This window comes from Xyrauchen texanus, chromosome 22 (genome assembly GCF_025860055.1).
Source record: "Xyrauchen texanus isolate HMW12.3.18 chromosome 22, RBS_HiC_50CHRs, whole genome shotgun sequence".
NCBI lineage: Eukaryota > Metazoa > Chordata > Actinopteri > Cypriniformes > Catostomidae > Xyrauchen > Xyrauchen texanus.
Window position 1 is genome coordinate 10,822,148 of NC_068297.1, and position 24,435 is coordinate 10,846,582.

At 39.3% G+C, this 24,435-nt stretch overlaps 1 protein-coding gene across 1 annotated transcript in view; it reads left to right on the forward strand.

Annotated features, from left to right (window-relative positions):
* The first annotated feature begins 578 nt into the window (after nucleotides 1–578).
* The window catches only part of LOC127662315 (protein phosphatase 1 regulatory subunit 37-like), a 60,354-nt gene continuing 36,497 nt past the window's right edge, over nucleotides 579–24,435 (forward strand). The window contains exons 1-7 of the mRNA XM_052153445.1: nucleotides 579–708; nucleotides 3,041–3,148; nucleotides 15,237–15,337; nucleotides 15,828–15,947; nucleotides 17,108–17,255; nucleotides 20,383–20,538; nucleotides 22,123–22,235. Of these exons, the coding sequence (XP_052009405.1) occupies nucleotides 579–708; nucleotides 3,041–3,148; nucleotides 15,237–15,337; nucleotides 15,828–15,947; nucleotides 17,108–17,255; nucleotides 20,383–20,538; nucleotides 22,123–22,235 (876 nt within the window). The remainder of the gene's footprint in view (nucleotides 709–3,040; nucleotides 3,149–15,236; nucleotides 15,338–15,827; nucleotides 15,948–17,107; nucleotides 17,256–20,382; nucleotides 20,539–22,122; nucleotides 22,236–24,435) is intronic.

A 24,435-nucleotide genomic window follows, 5' to 3' on the forward strand; every position in this document is an offset into this window, starting at 1 on the left:
ACCATAATGTATAATGTAAAATAAAATATAGTATAGCATCTATAATGTGGGGCAACAAAGTGTGGAGCATTTTATCTTTATTATAAACTTCATACTGTAGCTATATAGGCTACAGTACATTTTTAGTCATACTAACCATAATTTGTCATGATCTCATCCCGTTATGTTTCACGTAAAGTCATAACTTACAGTTAGTAGCCCTCGAAAAAAAAACGTTTTAGGCTCTATTTACCCATGTGCATATTTGATGTTGACTTATGTGGAGTTCTATGAATAATTCACTATGTGGTATCCTGTAACTGTTTCGTAGAAGTGCTATGCTGGGAGTCTAATTTTCCTTCTGCCCAGTGATTGCTAGGCTACAGAATGACAACACAACGATTTTCATAAGCATATTTTTTTTGTGGATTTTACGAGTTTGTTTCTGTTGAAATGAGGGATGGATGATGCGTCCACAGAAGTTATCATTCATGAAGGTTTTCATAGTACAGTTTACTGACTTCTACCATATGGCATGTCACTGAGATAGAAAAAACTCACTTCATTTAGTCAACTGTTAGTCAACTTAAAGCAGAGGAATGACAGGGCACTCAGAGGAAGACACATCTCAGTCTATGAAGGGGTGCAGAGGAGAAAAACGAGTATCATTTCCCCCGGATGAGGAGATGGTGTTTGACTTTGTGGAAATCAAGACCGCACTTCAAGAGGGTGAGCTAATATTGAATGAGTGTTGAGTGTTATAATGGTGGCCTTTTCAGCTGCTCGTCTTTATTAATGTAATACCATTCATTTTTCACCAAGCTTAGCAATATAGCAAGATTAAAAAGTTATTAAATTACAGTCAAGAAATATAGGAATGTGTGGAAAGAAACACACATTTTTGTCTCAAGATTTTAGTTGTGGAATTAAGTGCGGAAACCAGAATAAACCATAATGAAAGACACTTATCACCAGGTTGTTCAGTGCTTTCTGTAATCTCTACCCAGGGGCGTAGATTCCAGGGGTGATGGGGGTAGGTAACCCTGAGACCCCCCCCCCCACACCCAAATAATCAAAACAAGCAAAGACAACCCCCCCCCCCAATATTTATACCATGATCAATGGAAACATGTAAATGCTTCACGCTGCAACACCCAGCCAAATCTATGCCCTTGTTTACCTTGAGTGTAGTGCAGACTGTGGGGCAACCTGTGGGGCACATTTGAATATGGTTATCCACAGTATTCCTGACCAACCACTGGGTGGCACCATGATGATTCTGATTGCCTCTGGACTGTTTTCTGGTTATGGTCTTCAAAGAGCTGTAAAACTACTGAATGAGCAATCCAGAAGGAGAACAAAACTACTTTTAGTGTTAGTTAACTTGCACTGTTGTTGGCTGTCAAATAACTAAAAGTAGTTAAAGATGTCAATGTCAATGACCACATGCCATCGCTTCATGTCATGTAATCTCTTAAACTTTGAGAGGTGAAAAATCATTCAGTACTATGGAACCACATTTTTTTCCAGTATTATTATTTGTCAATTTGCAACACTAAACATCACTTTATCCTTGAGTGAAAACACAGCAGACCAGAAATTGAACACAGGCTTCTGTTAAGAATTACAGAACAGTTCCGCGTTCAGAAAAAGGATACTGAGAGTGCTGGGAATTTTGATTAATCTCAATAAATCCAGTCTTTTGAATATGTACACACAAGCAAATAAATATGTTCAGTCACTCTTTTGGGCAGATTACGCAAGTTTGAGGTGATAAATGCATGTTTTTTACGTGTTATGTGAGCCAATGAATCATTAATTGAACTGATTCATTAAATAACACACACAAAAAAATCTAGTTGTGTTTTAGGCAAATACACACAAAAATGGACTAAACAACAGGAGTATTATGAACAGTACATAAATTATGGATTTGCGTACATTGTGCTACTTAATGAACCATGTCCATATGTTCTGAGGTGCTTGCAATTGACAATTTAAGACATTTGAAACTACTAAGACACTTAAACCAAACACCCAACGTTTAAAGAGAAGCCAGTTGACTTTTTATGAAGTAAAGGGTCAGGGTTGGCTTCCAAAAACAAACAATGGCTCAAATTAAAAGCGACTACCTACCGCTAACGTTTGTTTGACAGTAAAGGATGATTGATGACTAGCTGTGTCGATAATTTAACATCAGATCTGCATGATGTTCTCTCAGAATCAGGCTCAACCATCACACTGAAAATGGTAATATTATGTTATATGTGTTGGTCATTAATTCATAAACCTACTTATATTATTTAAATATTATGTCAGTTAGTCAAGGTTGTTGGCATAATTTTCAGTGGAATTTGGGCAACGCATTTCACAAAACAAGGGGAACATGTCCCTGAAAGTTGGAAAAGCCCTCATGTTCTGGCATTGGCTCAAAAACATCTGCCAACTCGACCATTTCAGAGTAGGAAATGACTCCAAAACAGAGTAACAAAATCAACCAAATGGCAAAAACAAGCTTTGCATTAAACATTTAAAGGTGGTTTACGAAAAAAGAATAAATAAATAAATAAATAAAGAGAAAAAGAAAAGAAAACACTCCATGCACTTTTAATAAACATTTGGAATAAGAAGTCCCAGTTTTACCTGATGTGCCTGCTGACACCTTGGGTTATACATGAGGCTTTATACAATTGTGTAATATTGTTAAGTACTTTAAGTATGTCAGTGATTAGAAATATTTGCCCTCCTAGATCATAATACATTTTTCTGGTTTGTTTGTCTTTCTCTTTTAATCAAAGATAGAGCATGAGTTAGGATTCTTGCTATGAATGATCTCTTGAGCTATATTATATCTGATGTGAAGAAGAAAAAAAATGCATGAGAACAAAAATAAATATTTGAACAAATCCGTTTTTCCATTCTTTATCTCATCAAAATACCTTGAGCTAATAAAAAATTGTTTGTTTGTTTTGTTTTTTTAGTATATATTTTTTTATATGTAAGGACTATTTTAGATGTGAATGTAATACCTTGTGTGGGTTAAATGTTTGTTCTCTTTCAGCTGATTGTCTCACTCTGACCGATATAATTCTGGCCTACAAGCAGAACTGTGAAAAACACCATGTGAATCCAAGCCCAAAGGCTCTCGATCAATTAAAGGTACAGTGGAGTAACGTGCATTAAAACACAGCTCTTCTCTCATTTTGATTTCTTGCAATTATTACCTTATTTATGCAGAAAAATTTGGTTTGAAATAGCTTTGTGTAATGAAAATAGTATTTTATGAAAATAACTTTCAAATTAAAGGAAGAAAGAGAAATCCCTCTCAGGGAGCAGGTTAAAAGCCAATCACATTTTATTGAACTAAGAAAGCAATACAATAACAAACAGGTAAATGAAAGGAAATGAGAGGCAAATACACTCAGGCACGCACACACAAACATACACGCGCACACACACATGAACATGCATGCATAATTAAAACTCTGCACTATCTTGTTTCACTTTGACCAGCGACGTTAAGAGCATCAGTTTCTCTTCTGCATAAATCTACGATTAGATCAAGGAGAATTATTTGTGGAAAATTATGTACTTAGCAGTGCTTACATTAAACACACTCTTTGCATTATCTCCATGCCGCTAATGAAGCCGACTGCATTTGAAAGGAATGTAGGTGGTCCCCGTAAAAGAGAAAAATATGTATGGTTAAGTAGGAGCTAAAAGGAAGAATATTTAGTTGAGGACTGCGTGTGAATTTCTAATAAGAGAATGCTAAATGAAATTTGCTGCTTAAAGAGCATATTTATAAAAATGTTTTAGGCAGGGTCATCCCTAGAGGATGGCAGATGAAAAGTATTTAAAGCTTTTATTATACCCATGGGCCTCATCTTTTCTTAGATTTTTTTTTTTTTCTTCCTTTTTTTTTTCTTTTTTTCTTTTTTGGGGTAAAACAGTGTTGTTTTTGGTATCTTCATATAAGGGCCCTCAAAGTTTGACACAGATCAGATGCTTAAAGTATTATTATAATTATTATCAGAACTTTATACAAAGCTCTGTGGATTACTTTATTTCAATGATTTTAATTGGTAAATTGTGGCATTCTATGGTCAAATTAGTAAATGACCCCTAAAATGTATGATATATTAACTACGAGAGGGGCTATGAGAGGGGTAACGAGAGGGGCGAACACGCTTGATCTTGTTTACACAAACATCCCAGGTGCGTACATCCCACTTCGACTACTCAAACCACATCTCTGTTATGCTAATTCCAGCATACAGACCGTTCGTCAGACGCACAAAACCGCTCCAGAAGTAGGTGAAAACCTGGCCAGCAGGAGCCATCTCTGCTCTTCAGGACTGTTTTCAGTATATTGACTGGCACATGTTCAGGGAGGCTGCAACATATGGCAACTCTACCAACTTGGATGAATACACAGCATCAGTGAACAGCTACATTAGCAAGTGCATTGATGATGTCACCTTCTCCAAGACCATCACCACACGCTCCAACCAGAAGCCGTGAATGACTGCGGAGGTGCGTGCGCTGCTGAGGCTCTGCCTTCAGAGCAGGCGACAAGGCTGCCCTAAAAACAGCGAGGGCCAAACTGTCTCGGGCCATCAGAGAGGCAAAGCACGCACACGCCCAGAGAATCCACAGTCACTTCCAGGACAGTGGCGACACACGGCGCATGTGGCAGGGCATCCAGGCCATCACCAACTACAGGACAACATCAGTTGCCTGTGACAAAGATGCCTCCCTTCCAGATGCGCTGAATGACTTCTACGCTAGGTTTGAAGCATAGAACGACGTGTTGGCGGGGAAGACCTCCCCTCCTCCCAATGACCAGGTGCTCTGTCTTACCATGGTTGATGTGAGGAAAACTCTACGTAGAGTCAACCCAAGGATGCTGGACCACACAACATTCCTGGCAGAGTGCTCAAAGGATGTACAGACCAGCTGGCAGATGTTCTTACCGACATCTTCAACATCTCTCTGAGCAGCGCCATCGTTCCAACGTGCTTCAAGGTCACCACCATCGTCCCCATACCAAAGAAGTCTTCAGTGTCCTGCCTCAACGACTACAGTCCCTTCGCACTCACACCCATCATCATGAAGTGCTTCGAGAGGCTCGTCATGAGGCACATTAAGACCCAGCTGCCCCCCTCACTAGACCCACTGCAGTTTGCATACATCCAAACCTTTCAACATATGACGCCATCGCCACCACCCTCCATCTGGCCCTCACCCACCTAGATAAAAATGACTCATGTTTGATTGCTGTTCATAGACTTCAGCTCATTATTCAACACAATAATTCCTCAACACCTGATTGGAAAGCTGAACCTGCTTGGCCTGGACACCTCCCTCTGCAACTGGATCCTGGACTTCCTGACTGGGAGACCTCAGTCTGTGTGCTCAGTCCACTGCTGTTCACTCTGCTGACTCAAGACTGTGCAGCAATGCACAGCTCGAACCACATTTCGCCGATGACACAACTGTGGTGGGTCTCATCAGCAAGAACGACAAGTCAGCATATAGAGAGGAGGTGCAGCGGCTAACAGACTGGTATAGAGCCAACAACCTGTCTCTGAATGTGGACAAAACAAAATAGATGGTTGTTAACTTTAGGATAGCACAGTGTGACCGCTCTCCGCTGAACATCGACGGCTCCTCTGTGGAGATCGTCAAGAGCACCAAATTCCTTGGTTATTAACCTGCGGAGAACCTCACCTGGTCCCTCAACACCAGCTCTATTACCAAGTAAGCCCAGCAGCATCTCTACTTTCTTCGAAGGCTGAGGAAAGCACATCTCCCACCCCCCATCATCACTACATTCTATAGAGGGACTATTGAGAGCATCCTGAGCAGCTGCATCACTGCCTGGTTTGGGACCCAAAGCCCTGCAGAGGATAGTGAGGACAGCTGAGAAGATCATCAGGGTCTCTCTTCCCTCCATCAAAGACATTTACAAAAATCACTGCATCTGCAAAGCAACCAGCATTGTGGATGACCCCACACACCCCTCACACAAACTCTTCACCCTCCTGCCGTCTGGCAAGAGGTACGGAAGCATTCGGGCTCTCACGGCCAGACTGTGTAACAGCTTCTTCCCCAAGCCATCAGACTCCTCAATACTCAGAGACTGGACTGACACACACACACACACGTGTCCTGAGTTGCACTTTAATTATTGTCACTTTATACCTGGTTGCTACCTCAATAACTGCTATGTGCATAGAACACTATCTCATAGTATGTTATGTTTACATTTGGCATTTTTAGAAACTGTCATATTTTCGCACAACTGTGTACTGGTTGGCGCTGCACTGTCTCTCACTGTGCCTATTGTCCTGTTCATTTTTAGTAATTTATTGTACTATCGCATACTTTTTGCACACGTTTGCACATGCACTTTATATAGGTATGTTATTTAGTCTGTGTAGTCTCATGTGGTTCTGTGTTTGTCCTATATTGTTTTATGTAGCACCATGGTCCTGGAGGAACGTTGTCTCAGTTTACTGTGTACTGTACTAACTGTATATGGTTAAACGACAATAAAAACCACTTGACTTGAAATGTATATTAGACTATTAACTACACTATAATGTGCTAGTTTCATGTCTTTCATACATTTGTAATAATTCACGGTCTCTCTTTTTCCACATAAACAAAATAATTAATATTTCTTATATATTTCTTAATATTGATTTGGTAAGTTATTGCCTAATAAACTGGAACAATACAAATCCTGATCACTATGTTTTGATTTATTTTGCAATAATCCCTTACATATTCCCATTATCTTTGTTTAGCAATGTTAGCACAGTTTTAGAGTTTCTCATTGCAAGTTTTCTATTTGCGTCTAATTTGGTTTCCCAGTCTTGGAACACACAGAAAGTTCTCAGTATGAGTTTTTATACCAGGGGCTTGTAAATGAGTAACGTTTGTTGAAGAAGTGTCACCACCATTGAAGTGCAAATCCTTGTGGAGGTGGTGGCAATTGTAGAAACAGAAAGTAAGAAATAGAAAAGACTTACAGAAGAGCCCATACAGTATAAGTGCTTGCCTCAGAAGCCAAGGAAGAATCATCAAAAGATTTAGCATTTCACATCTCCCTGCAGGATAAGGCGTAGATGTTGTGAGAAGTTTGTATTTTAGACTGAGCCGTCCTCCCATTAGAGCAAATGTTGCGCCACTTCCCCCCAAAACATCCTTGTTCCCAGCCTGACTCTGTTGAGCTGCTCAGCTCTGAGCGTTCAGCAATCATCAGAAAGAGTTTCTGATGTGAAATAACCCCCAATATGGAATAAAATTTCACAATCTCTCACATCTGAACACCATAGAGTATAAATAACTTTCACACATTTAATCTTTAATGTCCATCACACCCTCTAGATTTGCCACAATCTGACTTTCTTTGTCTTTACAGCATTAAATGCATGTTTATTTCTTTCTCAGCTGTGCAACATTGTAGTCGCCATCCATGTTGACATTCATGTTTTATTAAGGCTAGTTTTTGATCATTTTCTATGACAACCACCAAAATGTTCCTAATTAATGCCTTTTCACATATGCATTGGTGCAGGTGAAGTGACAGTGGAACAATTTGTAAAATAAAAATTGTGTGTAAATTTTCATTTCGTTAATGATAAATTAAGTTATTAATTTGGTCTATGCTCTTTCTAGACACTGCAGGTTTAATTGCTAACTGTTAACTGGGAATGAATATATTTGCATATTAATTAGGTCCCAATTTACATTTTTAATTTGCTGCCTTCAAAGAGTGTGAGATAAAAGGTTGTGTTATTTTAAATAATTTATCCTTTATTGCTGAAAAGATGCTAAAGGAAAATGTGCGGGTGATTTTAATCCCTGAGAGCTTTTACTGTATAAAATGTTTCGAAATAATTCTTTCAACTAATTAAATAAAGAAATAAAGGCAAATTATATGCTCTCAAACAGCTGCAAATACAAAGCCACCCAGACTGCAGTGTGCTGGAGTGGGTCGCCAGGAGTTTTTGAGTGAAGAATTGGAAATGCACTTGAGATGGCGTCTGTGGAAGTCAAGTTTATAAGCTGTGTCCCCTTCTGCCTGGAGGAAGCAAAGCTCTTTTATCACTTCATTTTGTCCTCTCCCTCCTGACACATCAATACATTTTGTACTTTGTCATTTCATTTTCTTCAATACACAGCACAGAACATTGCTTGGCTGCAAAGGGCTTCAGAAGTTTCCACATTTATTAAGATGGAAAACATCGAACAAAGACAGAGAGATACAAATCCATGGCCCTAAGTCATCCTTGTCGGGACTTTGGTTTTGGAATAATATTAAATGTGTTCGCACATTGAAATGCTTAATTTGTTTTGCTCTAAACACAAAATCCCATTAATGACGTCCTGCTCTTGTTTACAGCAGGTTGACTGCGAGACTTATCAGTCCGTTGCCTGATTGATGCTAACTGCCATCTGCTAGCTACAGTCTAACGACTAGATTGCCAGATGGAGCTGAAATAATCTTTGCTGTGGCATACTTGAATTCAAAATCTAGTGTGTCACTTTGAAATATTGATTATTATATATTGTTTAAGGTTTATTTATGGGCTACAATTTTACATTTACAGTGTCCATATTACACACACACAGACGCAGCACACACACACACACACACACACACACAATATATATATATATATATATATATATATATATATATATATATATACAGTTGAAGTCAGATATATATTCAGTTGACGTCAGAAATGTACATATGCCTTAGCCAAAAACATTTAAACTCAGTTTTTCACAATTCCTGACATTTAATCATAGAAAACATTCCATGTCTTGGGTCAGTTAGGATCACTACATTGTTTTAAGAATGTGAAATGTCAGAATAATAGTAGAGAGAATTATTTATTTCAGCTTTTATTTCTTTCATCACATTCCCAGTGGGTCAGAAGTTTACATACACTTTGTTAGTATTTGTAGCATTACCTTTAAAATGTTTAACTTGGGTCAAACGTTTTGAGTAGCCTTCCACAAGCTTCTCACAATAAGTTGCTGGAATTTTGAACCATTCCTCCAGATAGAACTGGTGTAAATGAGTCAGGTTTTTAGGCCTCTGTAGCAAAGTTTTGTATTTGGATCAAAGCAGGGGTGGACTGAGAAAACAAATCTGCCCAGGATTTTACATTAAACTGGCCCAAAATTTGTTGGGGGGTGGTGTTGCTGTCCTATTTTGCATATTGTGGCACCGTCTTGTGGCCCCTTCTGCATTTTAGTTTAGTCCAGGTTCTGCCAATGGCCAGTCTGCACCTGATTGGCCCCAAAGTGCATCGGCCCACCAGGGAAATGTTTTATTAACAAAAATAATAGAAAATTGCTTTGTTGCTTCATATACAACCAAAAGTCTGCTTTGCAGCATAAAAGATAAGACAGGTCTGCTTTTCAGCACAACACTCTATATAAACACTCTAGTAACAGACATGTAGTATCTGGTCTGTATTTCTGTCTCTCTCTCTCTGGACTGGGCCATCACCTGACTCTAACTGTGAACATAGAAACGGTAATTAGTCACAATCCATTTCAAATGGATGTTCTTACTGCTTTCTCTCTCTCCAGGCGACCACGAAAACACCCTCCTCCAGATACCCCCACTGCCCGACTCAGGTCGGGGGAAACATACCGACTGCCATGCTATCCGAATAATTAGGCACAAACCTTCGATAATAGCCAGCCAGCCCCAAGAACGGTCTTGCTGCAGTTTTATCAATCTGGGGCCGACTACGTACGGGGAGAGGCGAGAATATGTCAGAGAAACTTTTTTCAATCTGGCAACCATCACATTGTGATGGCGAGAGGTGGTCTTCAAGGGACCGGAGTGAAATGATTGACTTTTAGACTCACCTCCGGACCAAGCTCCTCCCTCTCCGGAACTACTGCCGCCAAGGATATGGGGACCGCCTCTCTCCTTGGTTTTAGAAGTTTGAGGTGGTAAATTTGACGAACCCTGCCCCATCCATACGCATTTTGTCGTAGTTGACTTCCCCAACTCTCCATGTGACCTCAAAGGGCCTTTGCCACTTTGGGAGTAATTTAGAGTTTGATGAGGCTAGTAATACAAAAACTTAATCTCCCTGTGCAAACTCACGTAGTTATGGTAGTTTTCCCCTGACCCAAGTGGCCTGCCATCGGACTATGATGAGCCACCTGGAACAACATTTCCCGATGGGTCCTTGGTACTAACAACTGGGTTGTATTTTCTTTTGTCTGAGCATCCTGCGTCACTAGATACAACTGATCATTTATAATTGAGAAATATGGATATGTGAGGGGAATGCACGGCTGAAGGTATTGACCATCAATTACTTTCACTTGGTCAAGAGTCTCATCTCGCATCTGCTCCGGAGGAAAATCCCCAGCGGGAGTTTCCCAAATGGCTGGGACAGTCACAGGGATCACAGAGAGAGAGAGAGGAAGAGAGAGAGTGGGACACACCGGCCCCTAGGTACGCCACTAAATAGTCCTTCGCCACTGTACTGATTTATCCAGCGACGCCGGACGGTGGAACTGGACCCAGTCCTCTGATCCTTTCTGTAGTCGGGAAATGAACTGTTCCAGCACCACGCAATCAATGACATGCCCCGACATCTCTTGGCTCACGGAGTGCTCGACCATGCCCTCACCTCCAGAGCCTCCTTGCTCACACGCTTTTTCAGTTCTGCCCACAAATGTTTTATTGGATGGAGTTCAGGGCTTTGTGATGGCCACTCCAATACCTTGACTTTGTTGTCCTAAGCCATTTTGCCGAGCTTTAACTTCCTGGCTGATGTCTTGAGATGTTACTTCAATATATCCATATAATTTTCCTTCCTCATGATGCCATCTATTTTGTGAAGTGCACCAGTCCCTCCTGCAGCAAAACACTCCCACCTCATGATTGTGCCACCCCATGCTTAACAGTTTTTATGGCGTTCTTAGGCTTGCAAGCCTCACCCTTTTTCCTCCAAACATAAGAATGGTCATTATGGCCACAGTTCATTAGACCAGATGATGTTTCTCCAAAAAGTAAGATCTTTATCCCCATGTGCACTTGCAAACTGCAGTCTGGTTTTTATGGCGGTTTTGGAGCAGAGGATTTTTCCTTGCTGAGCAGCCTTTCAGGTTATGTCGATAAAGGACTCGTTTTACTGTGGATATAGATACTTGTCTACCTGTTTCATCCAGCATCTTCACAAGGTCCTTTGCGGTTGTTGATTTGCAGTTTTTTCACCAAACTATGTTCATCTCTAGGAGACATAATGCATCTCCTTCCTAAATAGTATGATGGCTGCGTTGTCTCATAATGTCTCCCAAGGATGATCCAGACTTGTGGAGGTCCACAATGTTTTTCTTCTGAGGTCTTGGCAGATTTCTTTTTATTTTCCCATGATGTCAAGCTAAGAGGCACTGAGCATGAAGGAAGGCCTTCAAATACATCCACATGTACTCCAATTCAGTGCACCTCCTATCAGAAGCTAATTTGCAAAGGCTTGACATAATGTTTGTTATTCACAAAGTAGATGTCTTAAACGATTTGCCAAATCTATATTTTGTGTCATGTTTAAATGTGTTTTTGTTCATGTTTTTCTTTCAAGTCTTTTGTTTTGATAAGTCTAGTTCCTGTTTCATTTCATGTGGTTCCCTAGTCATGTGATGTCCTGTTTTCCCTCCATGTTCAAGTGTCTTGTTTTCATTGGTTTATTGTCTTATTATTTCTAGTCTGTCATTGGTTTAATGTAATTAGTCTTGTTATCTTGTTTAGTGTTCTGTTTGATCATTGGTTTTGTTTCCACATGTCATGTTTACCATTGTCCTTGGTCTAGTATTGATGTTAGTTTGTGTAGCTCTTTTCTAGTTCATGTCAAGTTTAAGCCTTGCCTACCATGTTCATGTTAAGTTTCAAGTTTATGTTATGTTTTATTAATGTTTATAGTTAGGGTTTTGGATTTTCACATTGATTATTACACTGCATTTGGGTTCTTCATTTCATCGTCATCGTCTTTGTCATTGCCATTACCAGCTACAATACGTTACAGTTTGCTAATATTAAATCTGTGGAGTGGTTAAAAAAATGTTTTAATGACTTCAACATAAGTGCATGTAAACCTCTGACTTTAACTGTACATACATATTTGCAACATATTTGCAATGTTGATTAAACAGAGACCAGTGCCATATGTCTATTTAAAAGTTAGTATAAGGTAATACACTCTTCAAAATAAAGAAGAGTCTTAAAGATCTGTATCATATGTCATAAACATGAGTGAAATTCATACTTCATGGTTTCTGTGTAAATGTGGCATAATGGAACTGACTTCTTTATTTACCTTTGTTTACTCTGATCTTGTTTTATACCTACCTCTCTCTCTCTCTCTCTCTCTCTCTCTCTCTCTCTGTCTCTCTCTTTCTCTTTCATGCAGCAAATTACTTGTGTTTCTGACAGAGCCAGGTATCTTGACCTGTCAGGTAGGTGCATTCATTCTCTTTTTTATTACTATTTTTGGACTTGTGTATGATTGATGTATTTTTATTTTTATTTAATTTAATTTGTTATGCTAAACACCAGCAGCAAAAGCCCCATGTGCTGTTAGTTTTCATCTCTCCATCCGTCATAGTATTCCAGCATTATTCATATTTCCATCAACATGTTTTTAGCATCACCAGTCTGACCTGCTGTAAACGTGCTACCATGAATCCTTAAACAAACAGAAAAGCTGTCCCATCCCCCTACATGAAGTTTAGGCCTGAACTTTCAAATTCATTGACACATATAGTATCTGTGAGGAGAAGCTCACCAGCTGTGACAACACAATTGAAGGATCAAACATGCATTTTTTTTTTTTTTCAATTGTAAAACTTGTATATAAAACATAAAAATGTATATAAATTGGCCTTTATATGCAGTACTTATATGTGGAAATGCTTCAGTTTTTATAAGAAAAAATTGGAATTACTGGGGGCCTGGGTAGCTCAGTGAGCAAAGACACTGACTACCACCCCTGGAGTCACCCCTCAGGGTGTGCTGATTGACTCCAGCCATGACTCCTAAGCAAACAAATTGGCCTAGTTGCTAGGGAAGGTAGAGTCACATGGGGTAACCTCCTTGTGGTCGCTATAATGTGGTTCTACCTCTTGGTGGTACATGTGGTGAGTTGTGCATGGATGCCTCGGAGAATAGCGTGAAGCCTCTACACTGTGCACTCCGCACTATGTCTCTGCAGTAACGCACTCAACAAGCCACGTGATAAAGATGCGCAGATTGACTATCTCAGATGCGGAGGCAACTGAGATTAGTCCTCCGCCACCTGAATTGAGGCGAGTCACTATGCCACCACGAGGACTTAGAGTGCATTGGGAATTGGGCATTCCAAATTGGGGAGAAAAGGGGAGAAAAAAAAAATCTATGGAATTTATTTATAAAAATGTACGCATTAGGTAGATACTTTAATAGAGAAAAAACTAAACTTTGCATTCAAGGTATATATTTTAGGAAGATGCTATTTGCACCTTGGTGCAAATACTGTCAGATACTATTTGCACCCATATTTAAATACAAACATGCCAGTATGGGCATCACTGCAGAGTGTTTATTGTGTTTATTTAGAGTCCCACACACTACATTAACCTCTACCCCTAAACCTAACCTTAACCTTAACTTAGAAAAAAATAACAACCTTGTTTTTACTAGAGTAACCATAGTTTCACCATGCCGAGCCATGATAATGAGTGTGATCGACAGACCCCGCCACATCAAACCCTTCTCTGCACTCCTTGACATTCACTGTGACCAAATCACTGTGATGAAATCAACATTTTTATTTATTTTTATCTATTATTTTAGGTAGAATTAAAGAAAATATTAAGAGTGGTAACAGGAGATCGGATGGGAAAAATAGTGGGACAAAACGCGGATTCGAACCACGGTTGCTAGGACAACAATACACATTCACACACTGTCTTTACACCCCACTCCACTGCAGTGACACCTAATGATTAGTTTGTCATATATTTCTGTGGTTCCATCAGACTATTCGGGTGCAAATAGCTGCACTGTGTGGCAGATGCTCTTTACACAAGGGTGCAAATAGACACTTTGTATATTTATCATTACGTGTGTTCCCTGGGAATTGAACCCATGACCTTGACATAGATCGTGCAATGCTCTTTTATAATCTAAGCCACAGGGAAATGCAATAAAACATGCATGCTACAATTAAATGTAACATAAAAAACTTTTAGAATAATTTCAGAATAAACATTATAAATATAATATAAAACAATATACTGTATATGTTTGACTACTGTTATTCTGATGGCCTCAACAGATTTATGGATTTATTTTGTGTGTTTTAAACAGATTTTAAGTATATTTTGAATTCCCTTGGATATCTAGAAAGATAGTAGCCTGTTTCAGTTATCCCTGAAGTGTGAGCCAGCCACAACAGTACTTTTTAGAGCTACCACAATTTGATAAGATCAGAACTTTGATGAGCCTGTTAATTGAAATGTACACCCCAATGCTGAAGGGCTTTAGTTTGGGATTAAACTGCTGTCCCTTTGATGACTGAAACAGCGGTTATTGATACCAGTGAAAGCGAGATTGAAGCACAGGTCAGCATGTTTTGGCTTCCCGCACCCTGTCACGCACTGATGACATCTAACTCCAAGTCTCAGTGTTATTATCTGCACATGGCAGAGGGGATTAGAAAAATGGGAATTTTGATCCCCCTTCCTATGGTTAAGTGATTAGTTAAGTGATTATTGTAAAAAAATAAATAAATAATACAAATGATTATGCTAATGATGAATTAATTATTATCTCCCCAACATGCAGCTCAGAGCGAACTGGCTTCTCCCAAACCAGGAAGATAAGGGCTTATGATGGGAAGGGGGCCTTTGCGATGCTTGTCTAATATAGAAGGACTGCTGTGGCCATCAAAGTATTTCTCAGGGCTTTGTTTAAAAGTCATCTGTTCCTGCATAATCACTAGCTCTTTGATTGTCTCCTCTACTGAAGGGAGGGGATGGGACATGTTATGTGCATTTATATCCAATATGTCTTACTATTAAGGGGCTCAGATTTTGATTTGCGGTGTAGGTTTCGGTATTTATCCAGTGCTTGCGAATTGTTTCACTGCAAATGTACTTTGACACTCGGTCGACTATGGGGGCTCAAAGTGTAAAGAGTGGTATCTCCATTTTGATTGCTTTTCCAGGTGAACGGTTAGATTATTGCTCCTGTGAGTCTCTTGAAGAGATCCTGAAATCAGTGCAATTTGATTTTATCAGTCTGCAGGGGGCTGAGCTCGAGGAAAATGTAAGTGTAAGTGTGTGAAGAACATTTAAATTTGAAATTCAAAACTTTGTATACATTAGTGTCATATAGTGTCATTGTATGTATACGCAAAGTTGAAGTGTGTAAGTGCTGTACATCACAAAGGGTATCAAACTAAATTATAAAAATAATGGCTGTTTTCAAAAAGGTTTCACAAACCTAGCCCATCTGTCATTAGTCAGGCAAAAATAGAGTCTCGCCCCAAACTCACACATTGGTTGAGCCAGTGTTGCTACTCTGGGCTGGTTGGGATTCTCAAACAAAAAGAGCAATGTTTTGATAGTGCCACAGAGCCGGTGTTACACTTTCTAGGGAAACAACCTACAAACGGCTTGCTTAGGCGATTTACAATTACGCACTTCACTTTTAAGATAACAATATGTTAAGTGACCAAAATGTCTTCATTATGGCATTGTTTAAATGCCAATGTTCTATTATTTGTTAATATTTTGATTTTTTTTTTAAACACAAGGGAGCATCATCTTTGCTGGATATGTTTTTGTACTATGAATCTGCTACACACCTTGATGTGTCCTCAAACTCAGGCATGGGTTTCTCAGGTTGGCTGTCACTTTCACACCTTCTCAGACAGGTAGAGTCTGAATATTTTATCATTGCATGTATAATCCTACTGCCCAAATGGTTGTGGCATATGTAATTCAGTTAGAATAATTGAATTTTTTTTAAGTGCATAGTACAGCCAGAATTGTGCCATCATTAACTCATTCTTGTATTGTTTAAAACCTAAATGATTTCCTTCTTTAATGTAACATATAAGGAGATGTAATGCAGAATGTTCAGTCTCTGGCCATGTCCACACAAATCCTAATAAAACTTATTATGGTTTGAAAACACATTCATTTTGCACACTTCCACCGAATACTGAGACTGGCAAACACTGACCTCAATAAACTGATGTCAATAAACTGAAAACTGAGTTTTCAAACTTGGTCTCAGTCACAATTCATTTTCATAACATCTTTTTTTTCCATAAATAGACCCTTTCCACAGTCTGTAAAAACTCGTTTTCATCATATTTAGCAGTGTAAATCTTTTATAGATTTACAAATAGAAAAGTCTTATATTAAAACATTTTTCAATCTTGTAAAACTTTGGTTTTAAAGCAAATTAATCTTTTTAAAGGATCCTTAAAAGATACTCATTAAAAAAAACCTGATAAAGAAATTTGAATTTTGCAGTGTATAACTTTGTATTAGTAAGTTTTTCCTTGAGCATGCCCTTCCGTATTCTACTGTGTTGGTATTCAGACAGCTTTTGGAAGCAATGAATTATCATGCATCAAAGATGAAAATGTCCACACTACTAAATAACACTATATTCTCACTTTGATTTTAATGGCCTCATAAAACTCCAGACAATGTATGTTCATTTAGATGAAAGACAGCATCACCTCATGGTGACAATAACTTCAATAGCAAAGCCAAAGGCATGCTCTTAGGCAGTATATATGAGATCAATCGAAATCTCCCTAGAAAGGAAAAGGAAAAAAAAAATCTGGACTTTTTTGAAGTGGTGGACTAAAGGATGAAACTCAGGAATGGCCCGCAGATCTTTGGGAACCTCCCGTCAGAATTGTTTTCCAGTTTTGACGTTTCCGTTTCTTTAGACAGGGTGGTTTTTGATGAGAGAGGATGAGATAGAAAGGCCAGTCCGCAGCAAGGGCAGAAAAAGGCCTCTCTCTCTCTCTCTCTCTCTCTCTCTCTCTCATGGCTTGCTGTCTGGTCTCTTCAGAGTGGATGCCTGTGGAGACTGGATGCTTGCAACATGCCCATGGTGGACTACGCTGCGCAGGCCTTGTCAAAAGCCCTTCTCACCAGCAGGCTGACAGTGCTACACCTTGAAAACACCTGCCTGAGTGGCAAACCTCTCTTCACACTTGGTATGCCCAGCATACAATATGCACTCTTGAGGCGCATAAAGAAATGTTGGGTCCTCACGGCTAGAGAATATGACCCGGTGCTGTGAGATGCTAATGATCCTTAGCAGATGCATTGTGGAAAATGGGGTCAGCTGCAGTGCCATACTTTACTTTACTTCTTATTTGTTACCAAGAAAGTTGAAGAAATAGTTTATGCAAAAATGAAAATTCTGTCATCATTTACTCATCCTCACATTGCTTAACCTGTTAAACTTAAAAAAAAAAAAAAAAAAAAAAAAAGATGTTTTTCTTTCTTCTGTGGAATACAAAAGGAGACATTTTGAAGAATACACTGGTCTCTCAGTAAATTTAAGTTGTTATTCACTGAAAAGTAGATTAATAGTTTATTATAAAAGTAGCAATTTCAGATTTGTAAGCTAACAATTTGTACTATTTTCGTGAAAAGGATTCATTAAAACATCTGACTTTAAAGAATGATTTGTCTACAATATTTCAGCCTGTTTCTCACCCAAAGCTATAGTGTGTCTTCAGAAGACATGGAATGCAGTACATCAGTAATATGGATCACTTTTAATAAATCTTAATGGTGGATTTGTGTCTTTTTTTAGGCTGTAAAGCTCCCCAAGTTCATTATAATTGCATGAAAAAGAGTGACCAATACATTCCTTGAAATATCTCCTCTTGTGTTCCACAAAAATAAAATAAACTTTATACAGGTATTGAACGACATGAAAATAAGAAAATTATGACAGAATTTAAATTTTGGGGTAAACTATTCCTCTAATGTTTGATCAAATGTATAAATTGTTTGGAATACTGCAACACCAACCACATGAGATATGTGCTAATTTAGATCTAATATACCTCTTTAAGGAGGGACAAATGTTTTTGTTGTGACATTTGGTTTGATGTTAGTCTTGCTAGTTTTATGCAAAGTTTGCCACTGCATAAGTACTTTTTCTGCAGGCGGAGTTTGGAAACCTGTAAAGACTGTATCATGACTGCACCACATACTGATCCAAAGGGCATGTTATGTTCAAAAATCATGCCTTATGCTCTTAAAGATTTAACTTTTTTTTTAACAATGCAGAAAGTGCTAATATCAGTCTACGAGTTCTTTCAGATTCACTTATGTGAATACAGCAATATGCCAATCATAAAGTACAGAGTGTATGTGTTTGAAATAAGGATTCTCCATTAGTGGCCCAGGCAAGCAGGAACAGATGATGCAGGACAAGGGAAGGAGTGGCAGATTTTGGCCCAGTGAACCTAACAGCCAGACTGGGCTTGGATTAGATGTCCTAATCTTCTGCCTGTCACTTTACACATTGCTGCACCGATCCATTCAGGGCACTTCAGCCAGCTCACTGTGAGACCTAGTCTCTCCCACAGCACTGCAGAATTAAAGGCTGCAGCCATAACTTTTACAAAACCTGCTAAGAAAACTGTCAATTAAAAAAACATTTAAGGTTTCAAAGATTTCAAATCAAATCCCTTTATTGTCACGCAACCATATACACAAGTGCAACAGTGGGTGAAAGTCTTGTGTGCGGTTCCAAGCAACATGGCAGAAAGACAATTACAATAAACATCTGATTTACACTTAACACAGTTTACACGTTACACAATACAATATACACCAACTAAGACTGTATACAAAAAAATTATAATAATATACAATATACTGTCCAATATACACAAAATAGAAGACTGTACTAGACAGTCTTAGCCTACGACTCCAGCTGTGTGTAAAGGAAAGTGTCTCTTCTGTAGAATTACTTTGAATTGGGTGACAATTACATCAGTTGCAATTTGTAAGCTTTTCATGAGATGGAACTAGCTATAAAACTTAAGACTAATTTTAACATCTACTTTGATTACTCACCTTAAAGCAACATACAGCAAGAAATATGATGAGTGTGTTAAAGTTAAAGTGGAGGCTGCTTCATGTAAAAAGGGACAAGCTTCATCATTCAGAATTCAGTAAATGTGAGTTCAGAACATTGAAAAAATTAGGAAATCTTACTTATGTGAGCCTACAAGAGAATCCAGAATTTAGTTTGGTATGTTATGGTGAGATTATAATGTGTTGTTTCAGTGTTTTGTTTATAACTGAGACCAGTAACTCTGAAATTTGAAAAACAGATACATAAAAAATAAAGTTATTAATAAAATGTATAATTTTTTTTCCAAATAATTATTAGTGGTTTAAAACAAGGTAGCATAAAATAATCAGTATCGACAGATGTTGTTATAAATAATCAGATATTGTTTCTGCACACAAATATTGTATTGGTGCATTTCTAATACAATGTAATTTGTTATTGAGGAATACCTCAATAGAGTGAAAGCAGCCACTGTTGTTTCATCTGACTAATGTCTAAGATGCCTGCATCTGTAAATAACTGGAAAAGAGTAAGAGAAAGAAGAGAGAGAGAGAGAGAGAGAGAGAGATGAAGAAAAAAAAGAGAGAGATGCTGTAGACATAGGCCATTAACAGAGCCCAAGTGAAATGACCTTAAATGAGATGGAGGAGTGGAGTGGCACATCCTCTGTCTTCATGCCTCTGTGACTTTAAGCTGCATGTTGATCCATTTGATATTTTGGTGCCACTCGGCCACCCCCTTCACTCTTCCCAGCGGGATGCCACGCTTCCGATCATTGCTATCGATCAGTGGGGCCCTGATTGCGGGACTCGCTGGCTCGCACAGTGGAGTCCCTCTGATCAATTCAACGATCCCCCTATTTGGTTCCTACTGTGAATGATGACAATGTTGGCATTCCGCATGCAACCGACAGGTTCTGATCAAATCTGCCACATTGATTTGAACAGACAGCTCTGTGAGGCCACAGACAAAAAACCCATGAAAGCTTCTCTGGCCCTAAAAGGGACACATAATGATGTTGACAATTATAATGATGACTATAATAATCACAGTGATGTAAATAAAAATGATAATGGAGTTAGTCCTCCAAAACCTCACAGTTTTCAATAAGCCTTTGTTGTGAATTGGAAGAACTTCATGAGCCATTAATAGAAAACCCATACATAATTCATATTTAGCACAAAAATCTTGTACAAGGACAAAACAGTATGCTTATTAAAGATTAATTTTTTTTTATATAGTTGGTGCTCTGAAAAGGAATGCTGCTTTACAGGAGCTTTACATCTCTGATAACAACCTTAATGGCTACCAGGACTCCATGCAACTCGGTGACCTCCTCAAATACAACAGCACTCTTAGGACCTTGGACCTAAGCAACAATACCATATCTGATACAGGTATGTCCATGGTACCGGTCAATCTGAGTGTACAGTTGAAGACAGAAATGTAAATACATTTGGTTGAAGTAATTAAAATTTGATATTAGCAAACTATAGTTTTGGCAAGTCGTTTAGGACATCTACTTTGTTCATGACAGGAGTAATTTTTCCAACAATTGTTTGCAGACAGATTGTTTCACTTTAAATAGATTATATCACAATTCTAGAGGGTCAAAAGTTTAAATACTCTAAGTTAACTGTGCCTTTAAGCAGCTTGGAAAATTCCAGAAAATGATGTCAAGCCTTTAGGCAATTAAACAAATGGGCTAATTGGAGTCAATTGGAGGTGTACCTGTGGATGTATTTTAAGGCCTACCTTCAAACTCAGTGCCTCTTTGCTTGACATCATGGGAAAATCAAAAGAAAGACCTCCAAAAGGTCCAAGACCAAAAAAATGGTGGACCCCCAAATGTCTGGTCATCCTTGTGAGCAATTTCCATAAGCCTGAAGTTACCACATTCATCTGTACAATCAATAGTATACAAATATAAACACCATGGGACCACAAAGCCATCCTACCACTTAGGAAGGAAACGCATTTTGTCTCCTAGAGATGAATGTAGTTTGGTGCCAAAAGTGCAAATCAATCACAGAACAACATCAAAGGACCTTTTGAAAATTCTGGAGGAAACAGGTAGACAAGTATCTATATCCACAGTAAAACAAGTCCTTTATCTACATAACCCTAAAAGGCTGCTCAGCAAGGAAGAAGCCACCGCTCCAAAACCACCATAAAAAGACAGACTACAGTTTGCAAGAGCACATGGGGACAAATCTTACTTTTTGGAAAAATGTCATCTGGTCTAATGAAACACAAATTGGACGTTTTGGCTATAATGACCATCATTATGTTTGGAGGAAAAAGGGTGAGGCTTGCAAGCCGAAGAACACCATCCCAACCATGAAACATGGGGGTAGCAGCATCATGTTGTTAGTGCACCCTCCTCCCATGCCGGAGACGTCGGTTTGAGTCCCGTTTGGAGCGGGGTGACCAGGGCCATTTACAATGGTGCCGTGATCCGGATGGGAGTGAGGTTTAGGGGGGTGATGGTAACGGGTGCCAGCTGGTAGATAGCAGAAAAGTAAACCTTACTTTTCTGACCTCAAGAGGTGTACTAGCAACTGACGTTAGAGGCTGTAGCCTTTAGCCTCCGAGTCCCGTTCGGAGAGGGGCGACATATATTTAAACTTACACGTTACATTTTTTACGATTACATATGTAAACTTCCGACCCACTGGGAATGTGATGAAAGAAATAAAAGTTGAAATAAATAATTTTCTCTACTATTATTATGACATTTCACTTTTTTTTAAATAAAGTATTGACCCTAACTAACCTAAGACAGGGAATGTTTTCTACTCTTAAATGTCAGGAATTATGAAAAACTGAGTTTAAATGTATTTGGATAAGGTGTATGTACACTTCTGACTTCAACTGTATATTGTGATTTGTGAACTATAGCGAATACCATGGCTGAAATATGTTTTTGTGGTTAAGATACACAATTTACTTTTGTGAAGTCATCTCGTTTTGTTCCACAGGCCTGGAGGAGATTTGTGATGCACTGAGCATCCAAAAGGCTGGTTTAAGAATGCTGATACTGAGTAATAATCACATCACTCATCATGGCTTGATCCATCTACATAATGTTCTGGTAAGATGTCCTCTCAGGCAAGATAATAGAGATATATAGTAATTTTAATAATTACAACAGCACTTCAAGGGTTGTGATGAAAAAAAAAAATAAAAAAAATACTAGTTCACCCAAAATTGAGAGGGAAAGATTATCACTAAACAACAACTTAAATTTGGTCTGCCATACAGTATGACTTCAAAAGACTTGGAATATAACAAATACATTCTATTGAACCATTTTTATGATAATTTTATGGTTCCTTTTTGTCATTTTGGAGCTTGTCAGCACTAGTCCACATTCCCTTTCATTATATGGAAAAGAGTACCCGGGATATTCTTCAAAATTTCACCAGTTTTGGGTTCTTTGGAAAAAGAAGAAGATCATACTGGTTTGGAATGATATGAGAGTAAATGATGGCAGAATATTATTTTTAGGAGAACTATTCTTTAAAAAAAAGTAAATAACACATCTGGATGATGATGCCTCTGCTATATACTTTACTTAATAATTTCCACAACTGCCTCTAACACTGTGTTTTCTTTTACCAAAAAATGTGGGTTGCACATTCCAGTGAACACAATGATTTTCACTCAGTAAGTTACTATGATTATCAGTAATTTATTCATTCCTATTTTATCTGAGTGTTGCTTTGATTAAAGATGAACAGTGACACTGCATGTGGCCCCTGCTTGGCTTGGGAGAGGAAGCACCCAACCCATCAACACGACAGCTACTGGATTTTTGCTGTGCTGTGTACAGCAGAGTTTGACACACTGAGACAAAAGAGATGAGAACAAAAGGAAATAGCTTGTCTCATCTTCACTGGAAAGCTCATCTCTAATCCTTAATAATATCTATTCCTCTTCAGCAGCTCTGATTGTCAGAATAAACTGTACCTTTCTGTCATCTGAATGGCATTTCTAATCAAAAGCTGCAAATTAAAGGCATGCTTTCTCTACTCTTGGCCTTCGGCATGTTCACAGATAATTCATCCAGGCCAAAAATAAAGCCTGCTCATTCCATTTTGCCTGTACCAAATGGGAACAGTTTGATTAAATAATAGATATGTGTTTAGAGGGCTTTTTCATGTGGTCTGTCACTAAGAAGGATAAGTAGACATCTATGCGGCCATAATGAATATAATTAGTCCAATGGCTGGTCGTGTCAAATATGACACAGGAAGGGATGTTATTAACCTTTCTTTCTTTTTTTCCTGGGGTGTCTTTAAATTCAGAGGAAGAGAGCGAGAATAAATAAATGGGTTCTTTGGGCAGACACAGAACTATCTGATGTCAGCAGAACATAATTAAATCACCATGTCATCCACATTTTGAGTCAATCATTGTCTAGCCAATTGGAAATCAGATGACCAAAGTAGTCAAGCATTTGCTAGCAAGACGGCCGAGATGTGGAGTGGCTCGCCTGTTACTGTTGCTCTCCAGAGAAGTGAAGCTAGTGGCCCAGCAACTTTCTGCCGCCACCCTCCTCGACTACAGAGACATGAACAAGGGTTGGCCGTAGTACAGAGCAGAACCATTACCACTTCAGGGTCCTAAAGTTCGGGAAGCATGGCCACCCATTTGCTTTTGTGCAACAGGATCGGGATGCCTGTCGAAGATGGCTGCTGGCTGAGGAAACCCGCGGTGCTGTGGATATTGTGGACTTGGTGACACTGGAGCAGTTCATGTCTCAACTCCCTCAGGGGATGACCGAGTGGGTCCAGTGCCACCGCATGTCGCTGGAAGAGGCCGTGTAGCTGGCAGAAGACTACATGGCAGAGTTTCCAGGAGGCAGCGATCCAGAGGATCTTTCTTCTCTCCCGTCTATCTATCTCTGAGGCTGCATTTGTGGATGGTTCATGTTCTCATTGCAAGAACATGACCATGACAACGTTGCGGTCGCGGCTTGCTTACAACCGTAAGCAAGCCACTCCAGCCGCCCCCCGCGTCACTCCTTCTTCCACGTGATTGATGGAGGCGATTCGGGGATGGAAGCGGGTGCAGCTTCGCCGGGTACGCCCCCTCAGACCACCTGCGGCCCGGCACGCTCATTGACTCCCGTCCCCGCTCGAGGTGGCGGCGACTCGCCTCACAGCCAGTCTGCCTACCCTCTTGCGATGGAAGCAGATGAGTTCGCCGCGACATCGGAGGGCGTGGGCTCTGATGCTGAGGGCTCCTCTGGGCTGACGCCTTCGGGCTTGCACGCCCAGGAGGAGGCC